The sequence below is a fragment of the Miscanthus floridulus genome, chromosome 3 (genome assembly GCF_019320115.1).
Source record: "Miscanthus floridulus cultivar M001 chromosome 3, ASM1932011v1, whole genome shotgun sequence".
In the NCBI taxonomy this organism is placed as follows: domain Eukaryota; kingdom Viridiplantae; phylum Streptophyta; class Magnoliopsida; order Poales; family Poaceae; genus Miscanthus; species Miscanthus floridulus.
The window spans coordinates 42,250,699-42,276,730 of NC_089582.1; the positions used below are offsets into that span (position 1 = coordinate 42,250,699).

The following is a 26,032-nucleotide window of genomic DNA, read 5'->3' on the forward strand; positions in this document are numbered from 1 at the left end:
TGATGCACAACAAATTCTCGGTGGTCGCTCCAACGAGGCCGTGCAAAAGCTCGCGGCACCACCACCACCCAAGGACGCCTTCTTCTGTGACCGCCGGCGGGGCAGAGGCAGCAGCAGTGACCCCCTTCTGCCTGCATTTGAGCTGAGGAGACAAGTCAGGTAGGTGCAGATGACGTGCACTTGAGCACCAAGGAGAAATCGAGAAATCTTGAAGTAGTAGAAAAGGATTAGGCAGTAAGCACCGCTGCCTTGAAAAAGTGGAGTATCAGAGGTGCCGCCGCAGCTGGCCATCCGAGACTCCGAGAGTGGAGATGTCAGCGTTGGCGTGTTGCAGCCCGCAGTCGGCCATTCGAGTAGAGATGCCAGCACCGCAGCTGACCGTGTCCTTGTTGAGAAGGAGGCACCAGCGCTGCTGCCTGCTGCCGTCAGAGTGGAGGAGGCGCTGCTGCCGGCCCTTGGAGTGCATGGAGGAGCTGTTGCTGACCAAGCGGAACGGGGAGATGCTGGCGCCTCCAGCATTCGATGTAGAGGAGGAGGATGTGCCGCGACGCTTCGGCGTGGCGCCCGTGTCAAGTGGGTCCTGAGATAATTAGGTTTTAGAATCCACACTTGTTTTTTTGAGGTGGAGCTTTTGGCGTTCTTCAAACACTCCATCCTTGGTGATAGGCAAAGTACGTGGGCTAACGTTCAGAAAGGAAAACATACAGTAAGCTACTCATAAGACTGATTGGTTTTTTATCTGTCATCCCATCTCAAAAGAACACATTTACATATGTAGTTTTCTAGAGCGCAGCACTATCTAATCCCTAAGAAAGCACACATTTGTTGCAGTAACTTGCAAAATGTGGTTTACTTGCTTCTCTATACATGGCCTGCATCTTGCTTCTCCTGCATGTTAAAAAAAAATGATATCATGTGTCAGCAATTTGTTGCTAGATGGAGATAAGAAAGGATGCATATGAAAAAAAAAGAAGAAACCTGTAACATCCGGCCTAGTTTGGAAGTTGACCCATAGTGGCCCATGTACATATTAATGAGATGTGTGGAGGGTTTAGTCCAACCTTGATTGTTTACACTACCGGACTCCTTGAGTTTGCCGAGTGCCCGAAACACTCGGCAAAAGACATAAAACACTCGGTAAATGGTTCGCCGAGTGTAACACTCGGCGAACAACACTCGCAAAAAACAGTGACGGCAAAGCCAACTTTGCCGAGTGTCTTTTATCGGGCACTCGGCAAAGCCTTTGCCGAGTGTCCGACACTCGGCAAAGTTGAAACCGAAAAAAACCCGAAAAAATGGGAATTTTTACCCAAAAAAATGGAAAAAAAATTTTATCGATGGAGGCCCCCACGTACCTCCTCTATCACTACACCATACTCTCACTTGTGTCTGGATTCCATTTTAGTTCCAAATATATTATACTAAACCGAGTGTAAATTGCATGTTTGAGGCCCTAAACGAATTCAAATAAAAAAGTTGTAAACTACAAACTTTCATAACTTTTCGAGATCTACACTTTTAGTTTAGGAAGTTTTTCCATCCGAGGTCGTTTACAAAATTTGAATTTTAAAATTTTGAAATTCAAACACAGTTTTGCATGACAAGATGTTTTCAAATCAAAAAGTTGTCAACTACAATGTTTCATAACTTTTCGAGATCTACAGAGTTTATTTTGGTTGTTTTTTCATCCGAGGTCGTTTGAAAAGTTCGAATTTTAAAATTTTGAAATTCAAACGCAGTTTTGCATGACAAGATGTTTTCAAATCAAAAAGTTGCCAATTACAAAGTTTCATAACTTTTCGAGATCTACAAAGTTTATTTTGGTTGTTTGGTCATCTGTTCATCTGACATGGTCGTTCTAACATTGTTCACAAATCTTATATATCTCTCTTGTAGTTTCATAAACTACAAGAGAGATATGTTAGATTTGTGAACAAATTTATTTTCACTTTGTCGTATGAAGAAAAGACCAAAACAAACATTGTACATCTTGATGAGTTATACAACTTTGTAGTTGAAAACTTTTTCATTTGAATTAATTTACTGCTTCAAAATATGCTTTGAAATTTTCTTTGCCGAGTGTCAAAAAAATAACACTCGGCAAAGAAGCTCTTTGCCGAGTATCAAAAAAAATACTCGGCAAAGAATCTCTTTGCCGAGTGTTAAAAAAACACTCGGCAAAGAGCCTCTTTGCCGAGTGTCAAAAAAAACACTCGGCAAAGGCGTCTTTGCCGAGTGCCCAAAAAACAACACTCGGCAAACCACCTGGCACTCGGCAAAGAGCCGGTCTCCGGTAGTGTTAGGTGGGTTAGACCAACATATAATGCTTCTAGAGTCCATCCCACCATCCACGGGTTAATCCTTTTGCGCGAAGCGATGATGAAAGCGTAAGTGGGATGGTGGTAGGTGTGGCTCACTCAGCGCGCAGAGAAGATCTGAGGTGTTTGGACTCTAGGGTGTTACAAATGGTATCAGATCTGACCTTCGCGGCCATGGTGTGTGCGGATTAGGGGCACAGGCATGGGGCTCATTGTGCGTGTAGGCCCTGCAGGGTGCATGGCATGGCACATGTGCCGGTACTAGACTCACGGTCGCATGTGCTAAGAGTGAATATTTCTAGTCATCGTTTGCCCGGTTGTAGGTGTGTTGGGACGACGAGGACGTCGGGCCCTTAGGGGGGTGTATGTGACATCCGCCCCGGAAGTTGGCCCATAGTGGCCTATGTGCATGTTAATGAGATGTGTGGAGGGTTTAGTCCAACCTTAGTTATTTAGGGTGGGTTAGACCAACATATAATGCTTTTAGAGTCCATCCCACCATTCCTGGGTTAATCCTTTTACGCGAATTGAGGACGAAAACATAAGTGGGATGATGGTAGCACTACAAGAAATGTGTCGGTTTATGACGTTTATGCCATGACATCTGATCAAAAGGACACTAAATGAGGACGAAAACATAAGTGGGATGATGGTAGCACTACAAGAAATGTGTCGGTTTATGACCTTTATGCCATGACATCTGATCAAAAGGACACTAAATCAATTTGTTTATGACATTTTTTGTGGAGGCATGCAAACTTTGTGACCAAAACAAGTTTATGTCATAAAACAGCATCATCAAGCTAGTGCAATTGCATTATGTGACATTTTGCTGTGTCATAAAGGCCAATTTATAAATGTCCTAAATCTATGACCACGCTTTTGTGGCACAAACTATTTTCCACAAGAGCGTGTGTTATTATTTTTTGTTTTTTAGAAGAGCACCGGTCCTTAAATCTAGCGAAAAAATATTAATGTTTGATCTTTTTATGTGTTTATAAAATAGTATGCTTGTTTGGTCCTTTTTTAGATGCCTGCTGCGGTGCATGAATACACATCAAATAAATTGTGCCAGTATAAGGTTTGAGTACTTCTCCTAGATGCCTACTAGAAAAAAAATAACAATATATATACTTGTTTATATGTTGAGTTAAAATAAAAGAAAAAAAGAAAAAAGAAAATAGAATAACGCACGCACACGAGACACCATCCATCGCTTGGACTCCCTAAAAGCGGACCGAACCTATCCTCTTCCCTGCGCTCTCTCTCCCTCGGCTCTCTCACTTGTAGAAACACCTCTCTCTCTCTCTCTCTCTCTCGTTCTTCTCCACACACGAGCTCTCTCCTTTGGTCCTCCCAAAAGTCAACGCCGGCTCCCTCCGCAACCTCCTCCCCTACGTCGGCCCCTGCTCCTCCCCAAGCTGGTGCTCCACGCCCCTGCTCCCCTCGCCCTAGGGCTAGGAGCAGCGCCGTCGCGCAGGCCGGGCTAGCTGGCCGCAGCGCCGCTATCCAGATCGGGATGGCTGGCTGTCGCGCCGCAGCTTTGGCCGGGCGGCCTGAGCTGCATGGCCTCCGCCGCCGGCTGCTACTGGCCACGCCCCTGGTCGGGCTGTGACATCGTCCGTGCTACACCCTTCCCCTCGCTGCGAGCACTGCAGTTCCAGATCGGGCATGCAACCCGTGGCGGTTGCCCTAACATAACCGCCTGGTTATTATAAGGCGACCGACTCGGTTAATTGATTAACTGAGGTGGTCATGTTGTAAGGCCCGCCTCCAAAAAATAGTGGCCCAGCAGGCAGCCCATCTCGGCCCAACACTCATCGTGTGTGTGTGTGTATATATATATATGAAGAGTTAGGGTTATCCACAGCTATCTCTCAATCCCTCACCCGTCGCCACACACCACTCTCTCTCCTCTCTCGGCTCAGTCCTCCCGAAAGAGGAGGCGCTCGTCTCTCTCGCGTCTCTCGCGCATGCATGGCCCGCTCTCTCCCTCTCGCCTCTCTCGCGCATGCATGGCCCACTCTCTCGTCTCTCATCGACGGGCGCTCCCTCTCTCCTCTCGCATTGGCGCTCTCTGGAGGTGGTGGGAGGCACTCGCATCCCGGTGGGCTGCTCGCGCCAGGCCGTAGCGGCGGCTCACGTGTGCGGCGGGTCGGGGCCTCTAGCAACGGCAGGGCCACTCACTACAGGAAGATGGAGCATTTGTGATAAAATGATGTGGCGAAATTTATCTTTGCCACTAATGCTCATACTATTTGTGACAAACCTAGTTTTCATCACTATTATGTTGGTTATTAGTGACAAAATATTAATTCGCCATAGAAAACATCTTTATTGGCAAATCAAGTGGCGAAACATTATTTTGCCACTGTTTAACATGATATCTGTGGCAAAAGAATATTTACCCCACTAATACGACATTTATTAGTGGCAAAATAAATTATCGCCGCAAGACATACAATTAGTGAGAAAATATTATGGCAAAATTTATATTTGCCACTACTTGCCATACTATATGTGAAAAAAAACTAGCTTTCATCACTTTTATGTTGTTTATTAGTGACAAAATATTAATTTGCCACTGAAAGCATCTTGAGTGGCAAATCGAGTGGTGAAACATTTTTTGCCACTATTTAACAAGATATTTGTGGCAAAAAAATATTTACCTCACTAATATGACATTTATTAATGGAAAAAATATCACCACAGGACACACAATTAGTGAGAAAAATATTACGATAAATCATAGTTATGACTTGCTAGCTTAATTAAAATGGGGCCCATACATCAGCTCCTTATTATTACATGTATCCAATCTAATTCATTAAAACACGTAACATACAGAAGCTATTTAAGATGGTTCCACGTGTTAGTCTATCTTTTTCTTCTTCGATTCTTATAAACACAAAATACACGGGCAACACGTTGTCAGACACGTGAGTTCCTTCCTCTTCACCTGAATGCGCTAGAACGTCTACACCACTCCAGATCCATCACCAGCATGCTGCACCTTCGCTCCGCCAGACTGCCACAGCAACGCCCCCCATTCCGGCCTCCTGTGCGCCAGACTGGATTTACTTGATTTAGTAGTGACATCTTCTTCATCAGTAAAAATGATAGATAACCGTCATCCGTAAAACCACATTGGCCATGTACGTCTAATTTATTTATATAAATTGTGGTGGATCTTATCATGTAAAAGAGTGCAAATGAAAGCAAAGCTAAAAGCAGGACTATTTTTGTTGCTTTTTGCTACAAAAGAAGTAAGAAATATAGGTTGTTTCTATATAACTACAGGTTTTTCATTAGTTTTAGAATATGGAGTAATAAGACAGTTAATGAATGAAGCAAATGAAAAGTAAAAGTAAAGAGCAATGAAGCAACAACAGGTCTCACGGCTAAATTAACCAATTGGTAACCATTAATTGAACAAACAGAAAATAGTACCTGCTTACTTCTGCTCGAATCTGACCAAAAAGACAGTGAATGTATGCACTAGCAAGGCCGTTTCCTTCGCTGCTCAGCCGCAGCACGCCTGCAGCCTGTGATCGCCTCACTGGGTTAGACCTCCGCTGTCACCACCGATGCGCAGCCTCGCAGCCTCGTTGATCACGGCGTTGATGGTTCGTGTCGGATAGGGCAGCGTCTGTTTGTCCGTTCGCGGCGGCGGCATCACCATGAGTCCGGGATGGATAAATAGGCAGACCACATTGGACTATATGGGCTACAGGGACACGAATACATGCTTGGCCCACAGGCCCAAATAACGATTCTTAAGGACAAGATGAATACACGAGTGAGTTACTTATTCATAAAAAAATCAGCTAAAACAAAACTAACATGGTTTATTTGGTTTGATTTTATGAATAGAGACAATTATGGTATTCTATATTATTTTTTATAAATATTTAATATATAATTTAAATAATTACTTATTTATGATTTTATATATTAATCAAGTACATTTCTAATATGGTTCAAATTAGAACCATCCATTTGTATTCGTGTTCAAGAACATTCGAATTCGTATGGTCCATGCTAAGGGGGGCCGACAAATGCTTACAAGCATATACACACACACTCATCCAAATGAGTACGCCGTACTAGAATAAATTTAGGAAAATAGGATCAAGTACATCGATGACTAACACGGGGTGCCAGGTTCCACCACAAGAACCTAAACAGATGAGCTACACTCAGTTCACATGTATTGAATATCTTTGACTGACCCCTCTATGTATAATTCCTGTCTTCGGCCCATGATAATGGGTGTGTTTAGATCCTTGGCTGTATCTTGCCTTGCCTTGGTAAGGAATTGCAAGAGAGCCGAACGTTTGGTTGAGTGGCAAGTTGCTTGGGAGCCTGTGCTGGCAAGCAAAATCTTTGAAAAGAGCTCGAGAGCGCATTTGGCTTGCTCGGCTAGGTGAATTTCTTGGATTCCGTGTAGGTGAGGCGGGGCAAGTTTCCCTGAGAAACCAAATGTACCCATATGTTTATGTTTTTTGGCTCTGTTATAACGCTATGAGGAACTCATGGACCCTTTAGTACACTATAGCCAACTTTTGCGGTCTAGGTCGATGGAGGTCTTCGCCTTCCATGAATATATTTTTATTTGTTGTATTGGATATTAATGTTAAATTAGTTCTATAGCATTGAAAGAACATTGTTTTTAGAATATATCGTTGGAAGATTTCAAGTGACACATCTTATTTGAAGAGGTTAGAAGCCGAATTTTATTCATTACCTAAAATGATTAGCTTTTTTTCAATAAACACATATATGAAAATAACATTGGCCATTAAATATTATAAATTCTACTAGTAGAAATATTATGGCCTTGTTTTTTTTTTGCACCGAGCGCACCTTTTCCCTCCTTGTAATTGGTAAAAATTGTTCCCTCCAGATATCCATTCACCATTGACGCTACTTTCCCTCCAATTACTCAGTGATTTTTTTTCACTCCCGCCATATTGCATTGGACGTCAACATATATATACAGCAACAAGGAGTCCTTTTCATCTACGAAGAAATAAGCCAAGCTATTCCGTGAGAGGAGAAATAGTCAATCGTAAAGTCCGCAAGGTGAGTACTAGTATTTTCTATCTTTTTTCCCATCTAAGCTTCCGCCATCTAGCAACCAATAGTAGCCTCCATGATTACTCCTTGGTCAAAACAGCCGCAAAGGCCGTGCTTCACCATCCTCACGGCCGGACGCCTCTGCGGCGCATCTCCGTGCTGCTGAGACTTACCTGCCCCAATTTTCCAATCCATGCCGCTGCAAACTATCATCCTAGCCCTGATCCACACTGCCGCTATCGTCGTCGCCCCCATCTCCGTGCCGATGCACTGCATCCATGCCTGTCCTCAACATCAGCCCTTGCATACTACTGCACTAGGGCATCCATGCCTCCTGCTCACTCGAGCATTCATGTTTATGAAATTATTATTTTTTAGATTATTTCTTTTGGTAAAATCTTCATTGATTCCACAGGGGACATGGATCCACGGGTGACTCGCCGAACTGTTGCTGAAATTGATAGAGAATTTGATGAGTCAACCTCTGCTTTATCTGATCCAAGGGAGCAGCTGATCACCTCTGGTATAGGATTCATACACTCAGTTCCACTAAATAATTTCTCTGCATAAAAAATCTGATGTGAAGGGCGGGCCTGGTGCAAGCGGTAGAGTCTTACTGCCTATGACCGGAAGGTCCCGGGTTCGAGTCGCGGTCTCCTTGCATTGCACAGGCGAGGGTAAGACTTGCCACTAACACCCTTCCCCAGACCCCGCATAGAGCGGGAGCTCTCTGCACCGGGTACGCCCTTTTATAAAAAAATCTGATGTATTGTAGCATGTCACATAGTCCAATGTTTAAATTATGCTTAGGAAACTTACATGATCTTATACCAAGGTAATAAGGTGTATCTTCTAGTTATGTGGAACTCAATATCTTAATATTGATACTGATTCCATTAGTCTCCACCAATTGCACTGTAAGCTAACCAAAGCCTGTTAGTTCTCATACAATTGAATGCACCATGACTTGTTCATACGTATGAACTGGAGCAACTATGAACACTTGTGGCTTGTATTCTTGTTGGTATAAAAATCCAGCTTTTATAAAATGTTTACTCCTACAGGGGAAAGAACAAGCAGGTTATGTCCACGTGCCTCTCAAGCTGACAATGCAAGTGATCATTTGGATTCAGATGAGGTCATGGATGAAAATATTCAAAAAAAATGCTGCAGCACACAACACTGAAGGTGCTTAGCTAATATGAAAATCTTTCTATACACAATTGTTCATTTCACTAAATTGCCTAGGCTCACTTTCAGTAGGCTCTGTTATGCTGATCTGGAATTGTTTCTTTACACAACATAATAGTAAGCAGTGCATTTTAGAAAACCACCAAAGTAACTAGGAACTGTTATACTATATGAATTTGTTTATGTACAGTACAGAGTAGAAATATGAAATATTACATCTAATTATTGTTGTTTCCCCCTATATTAACTAGACCCGGCTAAGAAGAGTGGTAGAAAAGTTACAACCAAAGATCAACTTCGCAAGAGAAGAGCAAAAGGAAACAATATTGATATAAAGTTCCCTAAAGAATATGCAAAAGTGTGTGGAGAACATGCTAGTTTATTTAAAAGTGAGATAACAGTTCTTGTAAGAACTGTACCACTCCAAGTGAATTTTCAAATGAAATAAATATATTTGGCATGCATAGGTTATCATTGCATTCAATGGCTGCTTATTACATCATATTATTGTTGTACAACAAAAGTTTCCTGAGCTTTCAGAAGAAGATAAAGATTGTGCGATGAGACAAGTAAAGAGTCAATACAATAATTGACGTTATCGTCTACTTCAAGCTTACCATAACAAGAAGCCAAGGCCACAACATGTCTCACCAGAAGGTTGGCAATGGTTGATAAGGAATTTGTGGATAGATGATGATTTTCTGGTACATACTACTCGTCCTAAATTACAGTGCTACATTATTGTTAATGACACATTTATGCAATTTATAAACCAGAAAAGGAGCAACCAAAACTCTATCAATAGAGGAAAGCAAGAGACTGGGTCCAAAGTAGGAACTAGATCAATTGCTCAAATCGCTTACGATCTGGTGAGAAAAAAAGTTACCAGGCAGATTTTTTATTTGCTACAAATTGTTCTAAATTAGTGAATACATGCTTTTTTATTCCAACATAACGAGACCCAGAAACTGGTGAATGGCCTACTGCTATACAAGTTTGGAGGGCTACATATCAAAAGGCTGATGGGACATGATCCATTCCAACGGGTGAAGAAATAATGGTATGGACATGTCAATTTGTATCCTACCTTTTGAACTAGGATTAGGTGGAAGTGATGTGTTTTTGTATGAAAAATATGCTAATAGAATTATGTATGACTCTTTCATGGTTATTATCTCTACAACATAGTTTCTGATGTATTGTTCATTTAATGAGTTGAAAAGTCTAGGCACTATGACGTGTTTGCAATATCTCTAATCATGAATAATATTGTTTTAATGAGTTGTTTGTAAATTTCACATATTATTTAATTTGTCTGCATTTTTCATTTATTAGATAACATGTCTACAGATTTTGTTTTCAACACCAGCAACTCTGAGAACATTTGCTTTACACTATCCTGTAGCTAATTACACTACAAGAGATATGACCTTTTACGACATTGCACTTATGTCGTAGAAACTGAAAATTATGTCATGTTTTACAATTTACGACGCACCTGCGACAAAAATGCGTTCGTCGCCTATGCCCTATAGCTAAAGGTGTTCTGCGACAAAATTGATATTCTCGTCGTAATTTTTGCGGCGTTCCTACTGGCGTCGTTGATTTACGACACCCGATTATCGTCGTTATCAAGTGAAGGAAACGTCGCAAACCATTGACCATGGATGTATATGCAGGTGCCACGTAGGATCACAAAACATCGTAAAAAATATTGCATAAAACGTGCGGATTTAATATATTGCAGCCCACAAAATCAATTTATAACCAGCAAGCAAACTGAAAATAGCCAGATTTCATTACATTACTTGGCAAATCAAATTTTACATGTCCAAATAATTGTCACATGTCAAACTCCACCCAAAATACATAAACCTCACATGTCCATGTCATTACCAAGTCCAACCAAGTAGCAAAATATGAAGCCACATATCCAAGCCATTACCAAAATAAACAGCTACATCCAAACCATTACCACATATCCAAGTCCAGGCTAAGTACCAAAATAAACAGCCTCATATCCAAACGATGTTGAGGAAAAGGTAAGGAGTGACCTAGTCATTGTTCAAGGTGAACAATCGACACAGAAGAGTATTGGTTTCCTCTGCTTGCTTCTTCAAATTTTCAATCTCTTCTACGTACTTCTCCCTTGCTTCCTCTGACTCCACAACCTTCTTCAATACATCCAACTCATCCTGCTGGCCATGAAGTTGATCTCTAAGTGCTGCAACACCTTGCTTCTCTGCCGCAACTTCAATCTCCAACTCTTGTACACATGCAACAACAGTAGCACTTCTCTTAGCGAATGTTGGCTCAAGGCCAACATTTCGAAGAAATTTACTTGATGGCAAAACCTGAGCAACAACTTTAGCAGGCTGAGCCTTGATGGCTTCCATTTGATCCTAACATGATAAGAAAAATAGTTTGCATTAGTATACAAATGTGGAAAAATTTCAAGTAATGGCAGACTTGAATTCATTACTACATACTGATTTTCTAGTAGTTTAGAATACTTGTACAAATTTGCATCCAAAGCACTAAATGAGTTCATCCTAATAATGAAAAAAGAGGTAGTTGACTAAAATAGTAGCAGGTTCTTTCAACGCCGACCTCTTAGCAGCAGGTAGAGAAAGGCCTACGCAGTTTGATGAGCACAAAATTCAGAAATAAATCATTTTAATCCTATTTTCAAAAAGTACAAATTTTAGGGTGTTACATATACATATGAAGTAGAATTAGGAAAAAAATGAAAGCGGTAAACATCCATTAGTATGGGTAACAGACTACAAGTAATCAAATAAGAAATGTCTATGCCTAAAGTTCGAAAGGCATTCGTCATTGGCATTTGGCAGAAAGATCAACAGATAAAGAAAACAGAGCAAGCTTGTCTTATTATGCAGTTCTATAACTAATGGCCGTACTTGTTATATATAACCATGTCAGGGACAATAATAAAACAACTAAACAAGTGGAGCATATTACTGCTTATCCATGCTGAATTTGTTCCGTAGAAGAAAAGAGTAGGGGAGTCTTTTGTTGCTGTTTGAGAAAATTTAGTACATTCTTGTATTTCACTATTAAGCAATCTGGACCAAATTGTAATTTGGAATAAGCACTATTTCAAGGATTGATTAGACCATATAAAGCAAGAAAGCACATCTACGGTTAACTACGCTATCCATATGTAACTTCAATAGGTATTATTTTAGCTTTATCATAATCAAATAAGTCCCTATCCTGAAATTAAGCCCACAGTTATTATATCCACAGAGCTTCATCAAAATGGAATAAGAAAATTGGAGAGACATTGCAAGGTCAGTACCTGGAGGACACAAGATGGCTTGAATAGGTTACCAACTTGATCTTGTCAACATTCTTCCACCTGAGACTCATTGTAGTTTATAATTCCACTTGAGCAAGCTTTGCACAACCTGTCACAAGAACAAACAGACGTCATAGCAGCTACTAATTTCCGAGAACTTCTTTGCTTGAAGAAATGTACACTGAACAGAACAGCAATTCAAAACTTCAGAAAATCAACACTTCGTCTTACCTGCGCTTTTACTACTGAACCCAATCTATGCTCCCTTTTCATCATCTCCACCTCTGCCCTCTTCTAAGCAACAGCAACCCTGAGGCTGGCAATCCTCTCCTCGAGCCCATACAAGGATTTCTTTGCACCCAACAAAACCAAAAACAACAAACCAGCATCAGCACCTTAATTCACTCTCTTCATCAACCACTATAGCATAGCCACAGCTGGTGCATGTTTCCTGCCTCCCCACGGTGGCACAGTTTAGCAAAAGTTGAAATTATGCAATGGCACAAATTAATCAGTCATGTAAGCTGACTCTTACCTTTCGCTAATGTAGATTGGTGATATGCTGCTGAAGTGGTGAGGCAATCAGGGGGATGAGGATAGTGGCACGTCGTACAAGGCTAAGTGATTGGCCGCCAGTCACTTTTGCTGCCTTCCAGACCTTGCTAGAATAATGCACATATATCAGCAGAATATTTCTACTTTGATAAGCTGACGAAGTCATTAGTGTTATCAACATACTTGATCATGGTAATAATTCAGATTCTACATGACAGGGGCATGACACTAACACGTGTGTATACATCATACATAAGTGTGTGCCTACATAGAACATGCATCTAGGCTTTCTTGCAAGACCAATATGCCGCAATGGGCAGACATATTACCCGGACATTGAGATATTCCCCGTAATGTGATGTCTTCACAAAATAAGATACGTAAATATACAAAAACGCAGCCAAAAAAAAGAAATGAACTCAAAGTGATTGAATGGAAGATGGTGTAGTATCCTAAAAATCTCTACTACTGTTGAAATAACAGATAAATAAATATGCACGAAAGCAGGGTACTAACACAGTTGCAGAAAAGGTGGCCAATTCAATTGTAAACAAAAGGGGAAAAACAATAGGTTGGTGGCTTTACTTCAACCAGAACATGAAATTACTCAATGTTAGGAGTTACCATAAGTGTTTGATTTTTGGATCAATTTTATCAATGAAATTTCTCCTATGCAGCCTCTGTCATTCGGCATGCTGAATTTTTTTGCCAATATTTTCCTCATGTCTGCAACAATAATATGCCAAAGAGAAATAAAGAAGCATGGCTAAGATAGAGTTTTTAATTTTTATACACTGGAAAAAAAGGTTGGACAAACAGAGATGTGGATATGTTAAAATCAAGCCCCTTCTACCAGAAACAGGTGCACGGTGCACCAGACTGCATGTGGATAACTTTAACTTTGATATCTCAGAAATCAAATGTCATTCATAATTCACATGGCAACTCGCAGCAGCATTTGCAAAAGGCCTTTTTGTTTCGAAGAGTAACTAACTCCATACTAGTTCGTTGGTTATGATCTAGACGACCCATTTTTGTTGTTTCATTTTGCCTCAGGCAACTTTATCAATTCAACACAGACAAAACATGCAGTTTTACTGAATCTGAAAACAGCCTATCATTCAGTTTCAAAAAATTGTTGTGGCCGATCTATTGAACGGAAGTCGAGTAACTGAATCCTGCAACATGGAACAAAATAAGCATGCATACATATAGTGATTGCAAGGGAAGAAGAGCCAACTTACTCGTGCAGTCGCAGCGAAGCTGAATCGGACCTGTGGCATGTCCCCGCACGCCCGCAGTTCAGCAACACGACGACGGCGACGAGCACGCGATAGTGGATGGCGAAGGCGGTTGCCATTGTCGCGGCCTCATCATCTCACGCCACCGCTTCCTGGATCAGCGCCGCCGCCACCAACGCTGTCACCACCACCGCAGCTGCCTGGGACCAGCGCCTCCCACACTGATCCGCACCGCCTCCTGCGGCCGCCGAGTAGATCCTTCACCAGATCCGCGCCGCTGCCTCGTGAGCCCGCCGGCCGCCGCGTCAGGGAGCTGCTGGTGGTGCGAGGGAAGGGTGGGCGGCGCGAGCATCGAGGGAGGCCTGGGCAGTGAGGGGTGGGTGGCGTGAGGGAGGCGGCGGGCGGGCGGCTAGCCGGCCGAGTTGCGGCACGAGGGAGGCGGGTGGCGCTGGGGGCCTGGCGGAGAGGTCTGCGTGCGGCATGCGGAATTGCGGATAAGGTGTGTGGGGGAAGCCGGGGAGGGGGTTGTGGGTGTTTTTTTTGTTTTTGTTTTTTTTGCCGGTGATTTTGTTTCTGCGCGCGGGAGGATTCGTTGCATGCGCGCGGAATGAAATTTTTAGAGGCGGGAGGTGCTATTTCGGGCATATGCTCCATCGACACGAGATCTTGCGCACTAATTTTTTCCTGATATAATTTTTTTTTGTGTGCAAATGCCGATAAAAAAATATTTGAAGCAGCAGAAAAGATATTTTTCTAGTCAGTGGACCAACCACATAGGGAAATTGGATTTCACAGTATAGTTGAACTTCACAATATAGTATGTGGAGTTGAGCTTAGCATGTGAAAAATTAAATAAAAATTATGATGATTGTCTATTAGCATGCCACGGTAAATTGCAGTTCGTCGTAACATGGAAATCCCTCAGTTTACGACGATTTCTGCTAGATCTTAGTGACGGACACATAATTTTCGTCGTAAAATCATGCTCTCACAAAAAAAAATATCGTAAAACATAATGACTTAGCAACAAATTTAGCCATTGTCATGAGAAAATCGCCGTAGAAGGTCATATCTCTTGTAGTGTTAATTTGTGCTCATACTTATGATTCATTACATGAACGTTTTTGGCTGTTGCTTAGTATATGGGTTCTTAATTGGTTTGTTGTTTCATGCTTTGCAGACCAAGCTACAGGAAGCTGCTGGCATACATCAAGAAAAGATTTCTTCTACGCCGGTGCTCATAGTGGAGCACTTCGCACTAGTTCTTGGTCGAAAGCCAAACCATTCACGTGGTGTTGATATTCGTTCTGTAAACCGAGTGGCTGAGGAAAGGATCAAACTGCAGGCGCAAATTGAGGCTTCTGAACGGCGTGAAGCTGCAGCTCAAGCACGTGCAGATGCTGCTGAGCAACGTGCTGAGGCTGTTGAGCAACAGGCACAAGCTTTGGAAGGCCAAGTTTCCACGGTGGTCGAAACAAATGCACACCTGCAAGAAGAGCAGCAATCTCAACGTGATGAGCTTACTCCTTTGCGTCAAGCACATAGTGGAGAAGTTGCTCGTTTAGTGAGAGAACAACTTGATAATCAAATGGCTGAATTAATCGCACGCATACATTCTGGTGCCTCGTAGCCTCCAACATCTTAGAGTTTAAACCCTTTAGTTGAATAATTATTGAGACATTAAAGTAGTGTCAAGATAGTTATTTTGAGGGTTGTGAGTGTTCTCAAATTTGTGTACTGCTTGATTGCCAAATTTAAATTACTGAAATAAATATTATTCATGCAGATTTGAGAGGATCATATTGCTATAGTGTACATTTGTTTGAGTTATTTTTGTCACTATAACAAGGATAATAATGATGACTCAGTCGCCACAATATCTAATATATATGTTTCACACAATTGAAGCTTATCTTGTGACAAAACTTATCTTGACTAATATTTTCCTACAAATGCTATGCTTTTTTGTGATGAAACTATTGATACAATTTGTCTTGTCAATTCTTACAAAAAGATAATTTTGTGTGACAAAGGTTTTCCATTGTAACTTACACGTGAGGATGAGTTTGCATCACAAATAAAAAGTATTTGTGTTAACAAGTTACCACATATTGTGGCAAACCATTAGACACAATTATAGTTTAATAGTGAGAACAAGCATCGACACGATAAACTCATGTAATGGCGAAACTTCTCACTAATATGCAGTCTCTAGTGACCATTAATTTTGCCACTTTTACAATGGTAGTTTTGACAATTATATTGCCATAAATTCTGTATAGTTGTCACTTTTCCCTATGTGCCATTATAAAAGATTGCAATCCCCAATCCCCTGTGTGTCCCTGAAAAAATTCAGCGGTCTTCAGCGCCACTACTCTAACTTTTTCGTGTCCTCCATGCCCCTTCCGTCAGTTTGGGCTCTAACGTCGTCAAACTGCAGGTGTGAAAAGATGAAAATACCCTTAAATTTAAATATGTTATTAATTTTTTTTAGCATCATAACGGCTTCAAATGAAAAAACTCAAAATTAGAAAGTTGTAGATCTCGTCGAGATCTATAATTTTCATATAAAATTGATTTTAATTTAATTCCGCAAAAAAATATGATTTGATATGATTAATATATCTTAGAAAAATCATCATTTTTTGCGGAATTAAATGAAAATAAATTTTATATGAAAATTATAGATCTCGACGAGATCTACAACTTTCTAGTTTTGAGATTTTTTCATTTGAAGTCGTTAAGATGCTAAAAAAATTAATAACATATTTAGACTTAAGGGTATTTTCGTCTTTTCACACCTGCAGTTTGACGGCGTTAGAGCCCAAACTGATGGAAGTGGCATGGAGGACACGAAAAAGTTGGAGTAGTGGCGCTGAAGACCACTGAATTTTTCTAGGGGCACACAAGGGATTGCGATCTTTTATAATGGCACACAGGGAAAAGTCTCCTATTGTTACCACTACAAACATTATAAGTGGCATAATTTGTTGCCACTAATGCATGTTTTTGTGACAACAAATGGGCCACAAATGGCCGCGTTACTAGTGGAAGCACAATTTGTCACTAATGAGTATGGCTATTTGTGGGGAACAAAAAATCATCACTAGAGTATCTGTGAGGCGAGTATTTGTGCGCGACTAGTGGCGATTAAAAAAAACACCACAAAGGCTGATTTGTGGTGAAGAAATAAGCTTTTGTGATGAAAATTTTCGCCACAAAAACCCTTTGCCCTTGTGGTGGCTCGCGCCCGGCGACGGCTGATCTCTCGTGTCCGGCAGGGTCTCCGGCGTCGGCGCGGCGCACGACTCCCATCCTCCGACAGTGGCACGGGGCCTCCAGCGGCGGAGCGTAGGGCTGGGCTTGCGGATCCACTAGATCCAGCGTTAGGGCTCGCGGATCTGGCCACCAACGGTGGCGAGGGCGCGGATCCGGTTGCCACCGACGCGGATCCGGCAACCAGTGGCGGCGTGGGCGTGGATCCGACCACCAGTGGCGGCACGACGTTCCCGGAAGCGAGCTCAGCGTTGGGCCTAAGAGTGGGCTCAGTGTTGGGCCTAAGAGTGGGCTCGGCGTTGGCCCTGGACTTTTTTTTGTTTTTTCACCGATTTACCGAGGCGGGCGTTATAAGGCACCCGCCTCCATTAACCGATTAACCGAGGCGACCAAGGCAACCCCTCCGTTATTCACGGATTAACCGTGACCTTTCGATGGAGGCGGTTGCCTTTGCCCGCCTCCATTAAATTTAGTGTAGTAGTGTATTTTAAATATACTTCAAATGGTTCGCTAGTTTGAACCATTTGTTTTGCACTTATTGCAGATACTAATGTCACTTTTCACCATCCGTGTGACATGCATGGGGCCATACCGATCCCCGGGTCATATCTCCGGCAGAAAAATGAGAAAACATTGATCATGAAGTTTTTTTACCAATTCGTTCTGATCCTTTTGGGCTAGTGATTCAAAATTCCATTGGATAGAGTTCGTAAAGATGAATTTTCAGTATGATTAATAAATTGTCTCCGTGTCCTTGTTTCAATCTAAATACCCTATTTTGATTGGCTGAATTCACTGCATCTGCAAATGTGAAGGTGTGAATCACTTAGCCAATTAATTTAATCTTGTATGCTTATGTTTTCGAAAAAAAAATCTTGTATGCTTATGTTTTTATCAGCAAAATCAATCTATATATACTCGGAATAAACATATGATAATTAATAGGTATGTTCCGGCCAAGATTTTGGGATTCAGTCCGAAATGATCCAATTTTGGCTAACTAAATCTGAACATTTTGATTGGTCAAAGTAAGTGAATCCTAGTCCAAAATTTCCAAGATTCACCCATTTCGGTGAGGTCCGAGTTTTTTTTTGTCATTTGAATCCCAAAACCCTGATTCCAGCAAGCAAACATGCGCTGGAGAAAGCAATTATTACAGAATACTTAGAAAAATTGCATTAACATACATCATCATAAGTAAACAAGTTTGAAAGTAGTATTTGTCTATGCAATCCTCAATAAGATTGCACTAGGGAGAACAAAAAGATAAGACATATGACACCTGCGCAACTTGATGGAAGCTAAGATCCTGTGGTCATCAGTCATTTTTATCCGTGTGAATCTCCTGCAGAATCACAACTAGCGCCGCAATGAACACGTAGTCGACATTTGGAAATACGGTGAGACTGAAACAGTCTGTTCCCAACACCATGCTTGTGGCGGTATGCTCACGGTGCATCTGCAGAACCAGATGGTACGCTTAATGTCAAAAATTTTCTATGAAGCTGCATTCGAAGGATGATCAGATGCAGAACTGAGTCAACTGACTTTTTGTACTCACTTTAGCAATCAAAGTGTTGGAGTTACCAAGATAGAAAGAGCATGATCTCTCATTGAAGCTACCCTTCATCATGAAATCACAGACCTCATGTGAAGTGTTGGAAGCCAAGTAGATATACATCTCTGTTTTGAACAGTTGGAGGATTGAAGATTTCTTGGCAGTGAAGAGCAAATCGCTTGATCTCGTGCTATCCCCTCTATACGCTTCCCATGTGTTGTGCATGCTAATTACCTGGCAATGTTACCATTGTTTACTGATGCTGAATTGGTAGTACGTACCTTGTCAATTGAAATCTTTACCATGTTTGCTGTAGTGGCGATTAATATGAACAGATGAAATATAGAGCCATTATTTCTAAAAAAAGAGAGATGAAATATAGAGCTGTGGCGACAAAATTCGGAACTTGAAATGCATTGTTCTCTTTCTGTATAAGAGCCACAAATCCATCGACCTTTGCTTGCATGATGTTGGAGATAGTGCTCCTGAGATGGTACCGGTGATGGACTGGGGGTCTGGGCTTGAACACGCGACGACGAACGGGCGGCGCCGTGCTCGGCGCCTAGGGTTGCGGCTACGACAACAAGATGACGGTGAATAGGAATTGTTGGCCAGGCGCCTAAGGGAGACGTAAGTCTCAATCCCAGGCTGAATCGTATTAGAAGTAAACTGTTTATCTTATACAAGACTCAATAACCAACTTCCTAATCTTTAGGGAATAAATCAACTGACTAACTAACTCTAGATATGCTAACAACTTATCCCAGCCGGCTCCCTGGCGTGGCCTTAGCCACTTGCCTTGTCGCCTGGCTTATCCCACCTATGGTACACCTTGCCCACCATAACATCTCTCCCCTCCTCGACAAATAGCTCGTCCTCGAGTTGGAAGTCAAGAAAGCGAGTCTTGAAATCATCGACCGGTTCCCAGGTGGCTTCAGACTCATCCAGACCGGTCCATTTGATGAGGACCAGCCAAGTGCCGCAACGCAGCTGTGCCTTGAGAGCGCGCTCAGGTTGCAGCAGCAGACGACCGTGATGAACTGGCGGCAGTGTCGGCAGGATCGTTGGTGGCGTTCCACGCCACGGCTTGAGGACGCCGACGTGGAAAACATCATGGATCCTGGCACCATCAGGCAGCTAAAGACGATAGGCCACGGCACCAATCCGCTCCAGGACTTGGTACGGTCTAGCGAAACGTGGGCTCAGCTTGGAACACTTGCCCAGCACCAGGGACTGTGCAGGACGGTGGAGCAACCAGAGTAGCACCCAGTCGCCCACAGCAAACTCCATGGCGCGATGATGACCATCATAGTGACGCTTAGCATACGCCTGAGCCTGTAGGAGGCGTTCACGAACATCCTGCAAAAACGAGTCCCGGTCCCAAAGAAGAGTGTCCACTGTCTCTGTCGAGGCCGAGCCTTCTGTGTGTGGCAGGAGAGCAGGTGGAGGCCGGCTGAAAACCACTTCAAAAGGCATCGTCTTGAGCGTCGCGTGATAGGACGTATTGTAACAATACTCCGCCCAAGGAAGCCACTCCAACCACGCACGAGGGCGATCTCATGTAATGCAGCGCAAATACATAGCTATGGTCTTGTTGACAATCTCTGATTGTCCGTCGGTTTGTGGATGAAATGCCGTGCTCATGCGAAGCTGCACCCCGACGCGCCTGAAGAGGTCTTTCCACACATTGCCCGTGAAGACCGGGGCCCGATCACTCACGATCGAGCGAGGAAACCCATGTAGCCGAACGATGGCCTTGAAGAACGCCTTGGCAACCGATGCTGCAGTGTACGGGTGGCTGAGCGCAATGAAGTGTGCATGCTTTGAGAAACGGTCCACCACTGTGAGAACCACGCTCTTCGCATGGACGCGAGGCAGCCCCTCCACGAAATCCATAGCAATGTCCGACCAAACCGAAGAGGGTACCTCTAATGGTTGCAGCAGTCCGACGGGGTGGAGGGACTCAGTTTTGTTGCACTGGCACACAGCACAGGCACGCACAAAGTCCTCCACCAGCCGGCGATCATGGTCGATGAGGAAGTGTTGACGGAGGCGCTGCAGGGTCTTTTGTATGCCTTCATGCCCAACTGAGTGGGAGAGCTCAATCACCGTAGGTACTAGTGGGGACGTCACAGGTACAAATACTTGGGTTCCCCGGAGCACCAAGCCATCCACCAGGCGCCACAGATCGCCGTGATCTGCGACCACCGTGTCGCGGAACGCCTGGAGGTTGGGGTCGTCCTGGAGTTGTTGCCGGAGCACGTCGTAGAGCTGAAACGACGGACCACTGAGCGCGGCCAGAACTGCGTCGGGCGCATCACGGCCGGCCACTTCGTCACCACGACGGGAGAGCGCGTCGGCGACAGTGTTGAGGCGCCCCGGCCTGTACTCAATGCTGAAATCAAAACCAAAAAGCTTGCTTACCCACTAATGTTGCGGTACCGTGGACAGCCGCTGATCGAGCAAAAACTTGAGGGCGAAGTGGTCGGTGCGGACGGTGAAGTGGCGCCCCCACAGATATGGGCGCCAGTGACGCACAGCTTGGAACAAGCCGATGAGTTCCCGCTCATAAGCTACAATCTTCATGTGCCGCGCAGCGAAGGGCCGGCTGAAAAACGCGAGCGCGCCATCTCCTTGATGTAGGACCGCGCCAAATCCGGAGCCCGAAGCATCGCAATCCACCAAGAACGCCTGATCAAATGTCGGTAACTGCAGAACGGGCGCCGTCGATAGTGCCTGCTTGAGGGCGACGAAAGCAGCAGTAGCCTCCTCCATCCATGTGAACCCATCGTTCTTCAGCAGCTTGGTGAGACGAGCAGCCATGGCGGCGTACCCTTGGATGAAGCGGCGGTAGTAACCTGCTAACCCCAGGAACCCACGCAGGCCGTGAGGTGCGCGAGGCTACGGCCAGGAGGTGACGACTGCCACCTTGTCTTGATCCATGGGCGACTCCAGCTGCTGAGATGACATGGCCGAGATAGGCCACCATCGGTTGAGCGAAGGAGCACTTAGAAAGCATAAGCCGGAGTTGATTAGCCCAAAGCGTCGAGAGGACTGTATTGAGATGCTGCTGGTGCAAGGACCAATTGGGGCTGTAGATAAGTATATCATCAAAGAACACTAGTACAAACTTCCGGAGGAACGGCCGAAGGACTGAGTTCATCAAGCTCTGAAAGGTGGCAGGTGCGTTTGTCAAGCCGAAAGGCATAACCAGAAACTCGAAGTGGCCCTCATGAGTGCGGAACGCAGTCTTCTCAATGTCATCGATGTGCATACGCACTTGGTGATACCCCAAGCGGAGATCGAGCTTCGTGAAGTAGCGAGCGCCCTTGAGTTCTGTTGGTTGAGTGCGCGGTAATCAACACAGAACCGCCATGACCCATCATGCTTCTTCACCAAGAGCACCGGAGCCGAGAATGCCGACGTGATGGCCCGGATGACGCCCTGTTGCAATATGGCTGCACATTGAGCCTCCAATTCATCCTTCTGCAGCTACGGGTACCTGTAAGGGCGCACTACTACCGGAGCCGTGTTAGGCAGCAAGTGTATTCGGTGATCACACGGCCGCGCCGGTGGCAGTCCTTGTGGTGCAGCAAAGACATCATCATAGGAGGCCAGTAAGGTGTCCAGAAGCGGCTTGGCAGCGTCCATAGCGTAGAGATGAGTGGACTGGACGTCATACCTTGGCGAACCAATGCCCCGCCAAAAAACACGGTGCCCTCCACAGGTGAATGCCATGCACAAGTCATCAAAATCCCATAAGATTGGTCCCAATGTCCGCAAGAAGGTGATTCCGAGGACCATGTCCCATCTGTCGAGCGGAATCATGTAGCAATCCACGGCGAATGCCTCGTCCGCGATGCGAATGCCCACGTCACAGGCCAGACCACGACAGTCCAAGCGGTCGCCATTTGCGACTGTGACGCCCGCACCCAGGCACGGCTGGAAGCGGATACCGGCCCGGCGCGCCACCGCGCTACTGATGAAATTATGGGTGGAGCCGGAGTCCACCAACGCAATGCACTATTGACCACCGACTTGCACGTAGACCTGCATCGTGGTGGCAGTTGGAATGCCCACGATAGCCACCAAGGAGATGGTGGGCTGTGCTGGTGCAGCAGCGGCGTTAGGCTCCTCGTCCTCAGAACTGGAATCAGGCTCCTCTACAATGTAGTCAGCGGCCTCCAGGTAGAATAGGCGAGCACACTTGTGCCCTTGGACGTATGGTTCATCACAATTATAACACAGGCCCTGCTTCCGGCGTTCTGCCATCTCTGTGGGCGTCAAGTAACGGAAGGGGCGGCTGGAGGACTGGCTGGTAGGCGTGGACGATGATGATGAGCTCCCAAGTTGTCCTGGTGAGGTGCGGCGCGAAGGACGTTGAGGCACGGCTGGTAGCGCAGGTGCCTTGGTGGCGTTCCGGCGCTCTAAGGCCCGTGCCAACTGCATCGCACGGTGAAGATCGGCAGGCTCGTGGAGTTCCACGTCCACCCGGATGTGTTCCGGCAGTCCACCGGTGAAGAGCTAGGCCTGCTGGAGCGGATCTAATCGACCTGTGTGTGCCAGGCGGGCCTGGAACGCCGACATGTAGGCGTCCACCGTGGACGTAAACGGTAGTCGGGCGAGGTCGGCCAGATGGTTGGTCGACAGAGCCGGACCGGAGCGCTGGTGGCACAGAAGTCTGAAGTTGGCCCACGATGGTCGTCCCGTGTCGCGCTCGAGGATGTAGTACCACTGCTGAGCGTCTCCGGTCATGTGGAACGAGGCCAACCAAACTTTGTCAACCTCCCTGGTGAGCTGGCCACGGAAAAAGGATTCGCACCTGTTGAGCCAGCCCAGGGGGTCCTCTTTGCCGTCATAGAGCGGGAACGAGAGCTTGTGGAACTTGGGAACGCCATAGCCATCATTGTGATCGTCCAGGTGGGGCAGTGACTGGGATCGGTGGGCGCGTTCTTGGTGCACCACCGTGGAAGACGTCATGACTGCGGTTCCCATGAAAGCTGAAAATGTAGGCAGCGGGGAGGGCGAGTGCGGGAAGGGGATGCTCTGGATCGGCAGCCCGGTCGACGGAGGTTGCGGGGTGGAGCCGAGGGATGAATGTGTGGCCAAATCTGCGGCCGGCTGTGATGATGAAGAACCCACTGCTGTCGCTGCCGATGCCGGAAGGGAGGGCGTGGGCATGATCTCCGAGATGACCGCCCCGAAGGCCGGCAGTGCCGGGATGCCCCCATACCCCGGCATGCCGTAGGGCAGGGCCTGTGGCGCAGAGTAGGGAAGACCCACGAACGGTGCCACGCCGCCTTCGACGGACGAGAGCCGGAGCGACATCTCCCCCATCCGGCGCTGCATGCTATTGATCAGCGTGGTGAGTTGGTGCTGGCCGTGCATGAGGAGCGCCAGGGACTCCTCCATGGTCGGCTGTGAGGTAGCAGGAACCTCGGATGAGGACAGTGATGCCTTCGTGGCCGCCAGGGTCAACGTGCCCGTGGACGGAACTGGTGGTGGCGGTGCAGCCGTAGACGGCACCGTGATGGAACCGGAAGCACCCGAGATCGACATGGACGCTGATACCAGATTGTTGGAGATAGTGCTCCTGATATGGTACCGGTGATGGACTGGGGGTCTGGGCTTGAACACGCGACGACGAACGGGCGGCGCCGTGCTCGGCGCCTAGGGTTGCGGCTACGACAACAAGATGACGGTGAATAGGAATTGTTGGCCAGGCGCCCAAGGGAGACGTAAGTCTCAATCCCAGGCTGAATCGTATTAGAAGTAAACTGTTTATCTTATACAAGACTCAATAACCAACTTCCTAATCTTTAGGGAATAAATCAACTGACTAACTAACTCTAGATATGCTAACAACTTATCCCAGCCGGCTCCCTGGCGTGGCCTTAGCCACTTGCCTTGTCGCCTGGCTTATCCCGCCTATGGTACACCTTGCCCACCATAACACATGATCTGTTTAATTCATTTACCTTCTCCCGCAGGCAGAGGAGGGGATTGCCGGCGGCGTCGAGGAGGAGGCGACGGTTGTGGATGCTGATCAAGGCGCCCTTGACCGTGACCACCACGGCGCCGTTGGTGTCGGTGATGGCGAAGTCACCCTCCCGAAGGCTAAATTTCTCCTTCACCGATAGCTGCACTACGTAGGGCGCGCAGAAATGCGGGGCCACCACCACCACCGGGGCCACGACGCCTCCGCTGGGCTCCGGGGGTGGGGGCGCCGGCAATGGTGGAGGCGCTGCCATCAAGGATCGTCTCGCTGCTACAGAATGCTTGCTCGGATGATTCGAACCGGAGCTTCAGGTGACCCTTATCTAGTACTCCGTATCTACCTACATTCACAAAAGGAGAGGCTGAGGGACCGCCACACGTACAGAGCTTGCTGCCAAACACAAACAAAGGAATGCACGGTGGGCCATTGCCAACCACCGCAAAGTGAGCAGATCCACACAACATACGTTACTCTATTTTAAACAGCGACCCACAGGAATTTACTCTGAGCCTCAGAAAAGATTTACCGAGAAGGATTTATTTTTGGTGGGGTCTGTTGAGATTTATCTACAATAAATTACACTTCCAGCGAAACATAGACAAATAGTTCTCCAAAAAAAGATGGTGCAATAAATGACGGTAATGCTCAGACTGGGCCTTCGTTAGTCCGGAGAGGCCGCATTTCCTAGGCCAGTGCAGCGGTCTGGCCCCATCCTCTGCCACTGGCTGGCCCGACCCGGTCATTCACCGCTATGCTCTGTGTCGCATGGAAGAAGAAGGGCGAAAAACGGATGTTGCAAACATATGTTTGAAGTATTCCAGAGGTATGTTGCAAGTGTTTTGTATCAGTGTTGCAAAAGTAGATCGGGATGTTGCAAAAGTAGATCGAGATATTGCACATGCTGCAATGGCTATACACGTATGTTTCAAGTCTATATTCTAAATGTTTTCATCTGTATCAGACGTATGTTGTAAGCCTACATTAACTGGTCATACACAGGCTGATCCCATCTTCAAGTGGTTGTGGAAAACTTCATGTCAAAGCAAGCACAAGGTGTTCTTTTGGCTGGTCCTGAAAGATAGATTGAGCACAAGAAACATGTTAAGAAGAAGAAGAATGCATTTAGAGGATTACAATTGTGTACTCTGTTAGCAAACCTCTCGAGAAACTGTTAGGAATTTAGGCATTTTCATGTTAAATTTAATCCAAAAAATCCATAGCAAATTGGTGACAACATGTCTGTGCATGTGAATGATATTACTACTTGCACTAGTAGCAGATATGGACATGAATGACATACAGATCATAGCAGAAAAGATATTGAGTTTAAGAAATTCAAGAATAGAATTATACTCAGTTGAGGGACCTATGCTCACGGCACCGGTGGCTCCATGCGCAATTGTCGACATAGTGCGCTGCTCGATGTCGCGGACCACAGTCGATGTACGACAATGTTCGCAGTGCAGTCCCCTGAACATCCATCGGAAAGTACAC

At 45.3% G+C, this 26,032-nt stretch overlaps 1 protein-coding gene, 1 long non-coding RNA gene and 1 pseudogene across 2 annotated transcripts; 1 reads left to right on the forward strand and 2 right to left on the reverse strand.

Annotated features, from left to right (window-relative positions):
* The first annotated feature begins 359 nt into the window (after nucleotides 1–359).
* Nucleotides 360–16,020, forward strand: LOC136543615 (uncharacterized; annotated as a pseudogene).
* LOC136545549 (uncharacterized) lies at nucleotides 10,368–14,224 on the reverse strand. The gene is made up of 5 exons (XR_010781084.1): nucleotides 13,710–14,224; nucleotides 12,446–12,572; nucleotides 12,142–12,261; nucleotides 11,911–12,019; nucleotides 10,368–10,990 (listed from the first exon to the last, which is right to left on the reverse strand). It is a non-coding gene; the product is annotated as an uncharacterized lncRNA (long non-coding RNA).
* Nucleotides 16,021–18,132: 2,112 nt separating the features above from the next.
* LOC136541606 (protein LURP-one-related 10-like) lies at nucleotides 18,133–24,902 on the reverse strand. Its single transcript, XM_066533580.1, has 3 exons — nucleotides 24,519–24,902; nucleotides 18,544–18,774; nucleotides 18,133–18,441 (listed from the first exon to the last, which is right to left on the reverse strand). Exons 1-3 carry the CDS (start codon nucleotides 24,789–24,791, stop codon nucleotides 18,301–18,303), a joined length of 645 nt encoding a protein of 214 aa, XP_066389677.1. The 5' UTR covers nucleotides 24,792–24,902; the 3' UTR covers nucleotides 18,133–18,300.
* Nucleotides 24,903–26,032: the final 1,130 nt, after the last annotated feature.

Coding starts and splice junctions, on each gene's coding strand:
- LOC136541606 (XM_066533580.1), bottom strand. CDS start 24,791: ATGGCAGCGCCTCCACCATTGCCGGCGCCCCCACCCCCGGAGCCCAGC. Junction 18,775..24,518: donor TCCTCTGCCTGCGGGAGAAG/GTAAATGAATTA, acceptor TAACATTGCCAG/GTAATTAGCATGCACAACAC. Junction 18,442..18,543: donor CCAACACTTTGATTGCTAAA/GTGAGTACAAAA, acceptor CTGGTTCTGCAG/ATGCACCGTGAGCATACCGC.